The following is a 6,737-nucleotide window of genomic DNA, read 5'->3' as shown; positions in this document are numbered from 1 at the left end:
GATTAATATTTACTAATAATCCATTATTTTGTAAATGTTCACCTATGAGTTTGAAGCAAAACGTCGTTTAAAAAAAACATTCTTATAAAGGTGACAGAATCATTAGTTCACACAGATCAACATTTAAGATTTAAGCACGCCTTATATGCATTTTTTATATGCAAATGGTCCAAAAACATTTTTATTTATGTGTGTGTTGTTTACCAAAGTTGGAGTGCATATAACAACAGAAAAATGAGAGATATCATTTTAGAATCTGGTTCAGATCAAACGTTCCTTTTTTCCCAGTTATTTTTATTTATTCATGGTTATTTTTTAAAGGTAGGCATTAATTTCCCCCCTCTACAAAATAATGGATTACTCTGTCAGTTTTGATCCATGGGTTTTAAGTTTGCCTTTCATGCTTGTGTTTATCCTTCTTTAGAAAAAGTATTTACAACATCAAACATTTCAGCTGAAGTTTCTGAAATGTGGTTGATTTGACTAAATAGTGATAATATTGTAAATTAGCCCTACAGATTTTCTCTGCAATTTTTACAGTTTCTGTAAATAATTTATTTTTGCAGTTTTATTATTAGTGTGCATTGAGCAAATATAAAGCAAAATTACAAACTTAATCATTCCAAAATAATCTTAAATTAAGAGCCATTCCAAAGCCCCATTCCAGTTGGTGTAAGTCTGAGACGAATGACACATTCAACATATAATTTAGTAAAATGTACTGTATATAGGACCTTAAATAGGCCAACCGCAGACCCGATGGCATTAATAACACAAAAAAAGAAAACATTTTAAGTAGAGTGCCTGCATAGCTCTCTCAGCTTACTTTCAGACATCTGATAATGTGCATGCATTATGTCTGTCCAGACACAGGGTTTGGCATGGTGATGTCAGGCAATAAATGACAGCTCGTAATTATGTCGATTTTCTCTGACACTGACTTGAGATCGTCCAGTATGAGTCTAATGCTATGGGACGCGTTGATGATGCCGGTTTGTGAGTTGTTCAGATGAGTGGTGGCCTGTCTTATATCTCTGGTAGCATTCTGATACACCTGTCTCAGGCTTTGATTGACATCTGTACACAGTCGTGCATTGCTCTCCTGCAGTTTCTGCTGGAGTAACGTGTTAAACCGGCCTGAATTGAGACAGGGTCTGGACAGAGGTGATCGGTCTTCTACTCCGGATACAGATGCAGGTGTGTTTCTGATCACGATGAGGGGTGGTAAATCTTTACGGAGCATCTGTTGTTGGTTTTCAGAGGCCAGTCTGCGAGCTCTCTGCTCCTCATCCTCACTGTCTGTCTCTGATGCCTCTCCTGCCACCTTCATCCCTGATAATAATGAGGATGACTGCACAGGTGGGACAGAGGTGATGTATACCTCATCATCCGAGTCTGTTTCAGATGCTTCGCCTTGCACTACGGTCGGGAACGTGTTGCTTGCCATGATTGCACACCTGAAAGATCAAATTAAAAGATCAAATTACTTTTTTTACAAAAAGTACTCTGGTGGTACTATGGTACAGTGATGGTAATGCCATGGTACTTTGAATACATATTATGGTACTGAACGACTACTATGTTCATGTACCATAGTATTTAAATGATACTACCATTGCACGTGTTAAAAAAAAATTGTATTACGGTACAGTGGAATGTGTAATGGCCTTACCATAGTACTATTTTGTTACTGAAATTAAGAAACAACGTACAAACGTGCAACTTTTTGGCCCTTTTGAACACTTATGAGGATATTGTTGTGATGAATAAGTTTCAACACTTATTCTTCACCATTTTTACATTAATAGAGCGAAAATGTCTAACCTGCAGGTGTTCGTATCCACAATCCAACCGTCATAGGACTTGTCACGAGAAACCAGTTCGGAACAGGAAGAATGAGAAAAAAACGGAAGACTTTAAAATAAAAGTCCCAAAGAACTATGACAATGCGAGAATTCAAAATAAAAGTCCGTCTGTGTACGGACGTGAGTGACGTATACGGGTGAAGGTTTGTCAAACTCCCCAATGAAAATTGTAATCAAACTTATACAAAATTAATTAATGCTGTAATTTATGCAGTTAAATCAAATTAATTCTCTTTTGACCTGTTAAAATAGGGAGTGCTTGCCCTGTTTCATTATCTGATGAATAACATTAGGGGGTAATCTGAAAGATCTTGCTCATTGATAGCATACAAGACTCACAGATAGAAACTCACTCTCAGAGTGATTGGTTAACTCAAGGAAATGAACGATACTTCAACGAAAATAAATCACATACGAACAGAGGAAACCACTGCAAATGCAAAGATAGTGAAAATAAGTGTTTTTGTTTGTTTGTTTTACACTTGTAAGTTCAGTCAGTGGTGTAAGTAATTGTTTCATACAATACAAGGATGACATGGACACACATTTAATCATGGAGACTTTTAAGCGTTAGATGAGGGAATGGAATTTATTGTAAAAAGGACTTCAATATTGAGTCCTTTTTACTATAAATACGCCTCCCTGCTCAGTAGGTGGCATTGCAATATGGACAAAGAATGTGAATTGGTAAAAACAATAGAAGAAGAATGTGGAAGTGAAAGTGAAGATTTAGAGTAAAAAAAGAACTTAAATGTTGATCTGTTTCTCACCCACACTTATCATATCTCTTCAGAAGACATGGAGTTAAGTGGCCACTGGCGAAAGAGATTACCGCTGGGAGCGACAAGACAAGTTGAGAAAATGTAAACTTTATGCAAATGACCATGTCTGCATTCTGTGTTAGTTAGATATATACACTGCCTGGCCCCCAAAAAAGTTGCCGTTTGATTTAAATAAGCAGATACTTAAGAGCATTTGAATGGATCATTATTGCAGTGATTAATATGTTTCAGCTGGCAACACTTCTTTTAACCCTCAGTGATGCAGTTTGTAGCTTCTCATATCCTAAACAACCACAAAAAGACGCATCCTGTGGTCATGAAACCAAATTATGAAATAATGGTTCAGGGAGTATGATGAATCATTTTCACATGAATTGGCCACCACAGAGTCCTGACCTTAACCCCATTGAAAATCTTTGGGATGTGCTGGAGAAGACTTTACAGAGTGGTTAGTCATCACTGCAAGATCTCACCCAAAAATTAATGCAACTCTGGATGGAAATAAATGTTGTGACATTGCATAAGGTTGTCGAAACAATGCCATGATGAATGAGAGCCGTATTCAAAGCTAAAAATTGTCCAACGAAATATTAGAGTATGCAACTTTTTTTGGCCAGGCAGTGTATATTGATATAACGTTTGTCTTGTTTAATGACATGATGCATTAAGCACTGATGCAGAATCTATAAAATACTGTCCCCTGGAGAATGTTAATTTTTAGAGGCAAGAAAAATGATTCCTAGTCAGATTAGAATGATATCTAGTTTTATCGGCAATATCATCTTTAATCAGCATTTCAAAAGCTACTATGGCCAGTTGTGAAGAAGGAACAGTAGAAACGTTCACTAGTGACACAGATCGTAGAGTCTAGTGACACCAAGCAACAATGCAGATGGCGGTGTCAACGGGGCTTAAACCACTGGAGTCATGTGAATTACTTTTATGCTGTCTAAATGTTATGTCCTTTTGGAGCTTCAAAATTTGGTACCTATTCACTTGCATTGTGAAAACCTACAGAGATGAAATATTCCAAAAACCATTGTGTTCAGCATGGAGAAGAAAGTCATATAAATCTGGGATGGCATGAATGTGAGTAAATGATGAGAGAATTTAAAGTTTTGGGTAAATAAGCCCTTTAAACCTACCATATTCCATAAAAAAAAAAAAAAAAAAAAAAAAACAAGCACGTTTGTAAACTTTTTTACAATCCTTTGTCATTTATTTCAAATTCCCTTTATCTATAGGTTTTGTTTTACCCTAGAAATTAAATAAAAAAAAAATAGTAATTAGCCTATTAAATGTTACAATCTATGATAATATAAACAAGAGTAAAATAAAAAAAATAAAAAAAATATATATATATATATATATATATATATATATATATATATATATATATATATTTAAATATTTATTGTGTTAAAATGTTTAAAATTTATTTTTTATTGTAATTTCCATCTCAAAATGATTACAAAAAAACATAATTTGATATGTGGTGGAAATTATATTTTTTGGTTCAGAACAAAATTCAAAGAATTCTCCAGATTTTTGGTGATATCTGTAACTGCATTCTGAAGAGGACTAAACGACACATCACTGTAATTCAAATATTTCAAAAACTCTCTTCTGTAAGGAAACAAATAAATCTACTAGTCCCATATGAATCTCAACCAACTGAAATTACACTCACTGAGGACTTTATTAGGAACACCTGTACTACTTATTCATGCGATTATCAGATCAACCAATCATGTGGCAGCAGTGCATTAAATCAATCAGATGCAGGTCAGGAGTTTCAGTTAATGTTCACATCAACCATCAGAATGGAGAAAAAAATAAATGCAATCTCAGTGATTTGGACCGTGGCATGGTTGTTGGTCAGACGGGCTGGTTTGAGTATTTCTGTAACTGCTAATCTCCTGGGATTTTCACCCACAACAGTCTCTAGAATTTACTCAGAATGGTGCCAAAAACAAAATACATCCAGTGAGCAGCTGTTCTGTGAATGGAAATGCCTTGTTGATGAGAGAGGTCAACAGCGAATGGCAAGAATGGTTTGAACTGACAAAGTCTACGGTAACTCAGATAACCATTCTGTAGTGAGCATAATAGCATCTCAGAATGCGAACACAACACAGTCAAAACATTTTGGTAGATGGGTTACAACAGCAGAAGACAATGCCAGGCATTTTATGAGGACCATAGTGTTCCTCATAAAGTGCTCAGTGAGTACATTAAACAGCTGAATCTAGAAAATGTAAGTAGAATGCAATTGCTTGCTGTCTTAGGGGTTGTGATGAAGTTCTGCTCCGGTTGTGGAGGGATTTCCTGCAGTGTTTCTCCTCTCATACGCTACTCTACTGGTCAGTATGTGGGTACAACCAGATGGTGAAGTATGTCCAGTCGCTCTGGGAACATGTGGAACCTTCTAGCAACTTAACAGTTTACAACAGAGGAGTGGAGACCATCTCAAACCTGTTAGGTGAGCTTTTGGTTTGTAGAGTGAAAAGTTCTACAAGATACATTTAAGATTCTGTTTTTAGTTGAGGCAAAATGGGATGTTTATTGAACTTACTCTGCAGATTTGCAATTGAATATGCCTACCCCTGTCTGACACAAATATTAGGTAGATTCAGTACTCATAGAGGATGATATTTTATTAGCAATATGAATTTATTTAAAGAAATAACTTTCATTTTAAACTTTTAAGGAAATGTTTATATTCAAAGATCACATTGCAATTTTTGTTCCAATGTTATTCACACCACAGGGGCTTCTGCAGTGTATGGTATTGTTTTTTCATCAGCAGACTGATCCTGTTGAGTGAGATGCTCTGGGTGCTCTGTCTGCCCTGGAGGTAAGTGCTCTCTTCGCTATGGTCTTCAGTGGCAACATCTGGGTCTGCTACTGCGGTTACGTCATCTTTAAAAGCCTGCACATGCTGCTCGTCACCATTGCCATGTCGAGCCTTGAGAAAACACCTACTGCTGTTAAATTCAGATGCACACACAAAGTTCTCAGATTATGTTTTTCATAGTATTGAAGTTAAATTTGATAAGGAACAGAATTCTGCTGAATATACTATACCCCTGCCTCAAACAATAATCGCTTAATTACATAATAAACTCTCACAAAAGTGTCCAATTTCTTATCTAACTAGCTGTTTCCCCCCTAATTGGTTGAACGGATAAGATTTTGGACTTGTCACCCATGTCATGCTGAGAGTTCAATTCTAGGCCCGTTTAGTTTTAAGTTGAAAGCTGACAATGCAAGGCCACATTTACATGTTGGCCCTAAAAGTATTTGGCATATCAGGCATTTTTATGGCACACATAAAAATGCCTTTTTGTTTTAAACTATTAAAACAAGTTGGAATTTCTCAAAACTAACTTCACTTTTCTTTAGCAGTTTTGTATTTACTTATAACTGGTCCCAATACACTTTTAGTGGATGTATTAACCCTTTAAAGCATACCTCGGGTCTTTCGTGACCTGGGACCTCATTCCACCCCCTGTACCTCATCCATTTTTTTGGAGTTGTGCCCACACCTCTTTAGTATTCCTTAATCATTCTCGTCTGAATAGTGTAACAAATATATAAAAAAATTATAACTGCCTAATTACCAAAAGTTTATAGGGCCAATAGAGACCCGAGATATGTAATAGTCACTTTTCTTTATGATTATTTCACATCTATTTTTCAAAGCATATATTTCTTTGTTTATTACAAGACAAATGAGTACTATATTCATACAAATAAATACTATATCACATTGATTTTCTGTGTGACAAGGGTGAATTACCTGTATTCTTTATGTGTGTGCACATATTATACATGCTATTTCTTACTCAAGGTGGCGCTGTTGTTTCAGTGAAAGTCTTAGTCTACGTTTGACATCGCTATTTTTAAAATAAATAAATCTAGGTTTCAGTGTGGCACATAGAATGGAAGTGAATAGGCCAGTCCATAAAACATAATATCCTCAGTTTCAAAAAATATAGCCACAAATGATTAAAGATATGCATGTTAACATGATTTTAGTGTGATAAAATCTCTTACTAACCTTTTCTGTGTAGTTATAGCCAATTTT

General features: G+C 35.6%; 1 protein-coding gene across 1 annotated transcript; it reads right to left on the bottom strand.

Moving 5' to 3' along the window:
• Nucleotides 1-170: 170 nt before the first annotated feature.
• Nucleotides 171-1,889, bottom strand: bloc1s3 (biogenesis of lysosomal organelles complex-1, subunit 3). Its single transcript, XM_052107719.1, has 2 exons — nt 1,825-1,889; nt 171-1,457 (listed from the first exon to the last, which is right to left on the bottom strand). Exon 2 carries the CDS (start codon nt 1,445-1,447, stop codon nt 854-856), a length of 594 nt encoding a protein of 197 aa, XP_051963679.1. The 5' UTR covers nt 1,448-1,457; nt 1,825-1,889; the 3' UTR covers nt 171-853.
• Between the last annotated feature and the right edge of the window lie 4,848 nt (nt 1,890-6,737).

The sequence above is a fragment of the Xyrauchen texanus genome, chromosome 36, assembly GCF_025860055.1.
Source record: "Xyrauchen texanus isolate HMW12.3.18 chromosome 36, RBS_HiC_50CHRs, whole genome shotgun sequence".
Classification (NCBI taxonomy): domain Eukaryota; kingdom Metazoa; phylum Chordata; class Actinopteri; order Cypriniformes; family Catostomidae; genus Xyrauchen; species Xyrauchen texanus.
The sequence above is the reverse complement of the archived record's forward strand: the minus strand, read 5'-3'. Positions and strand labels throughout refer to the sequence as shown.

What these genes read in the sequence shown, in the direction of transcription:
- bloc1s3 (XM_052107719.1), bottom strand. Translation starts at nt 1,447, where the DNA reads ATGGCAAGCAACACGTTCCCGACCGTAGTGCAAGGCGAAGCATCTGAA.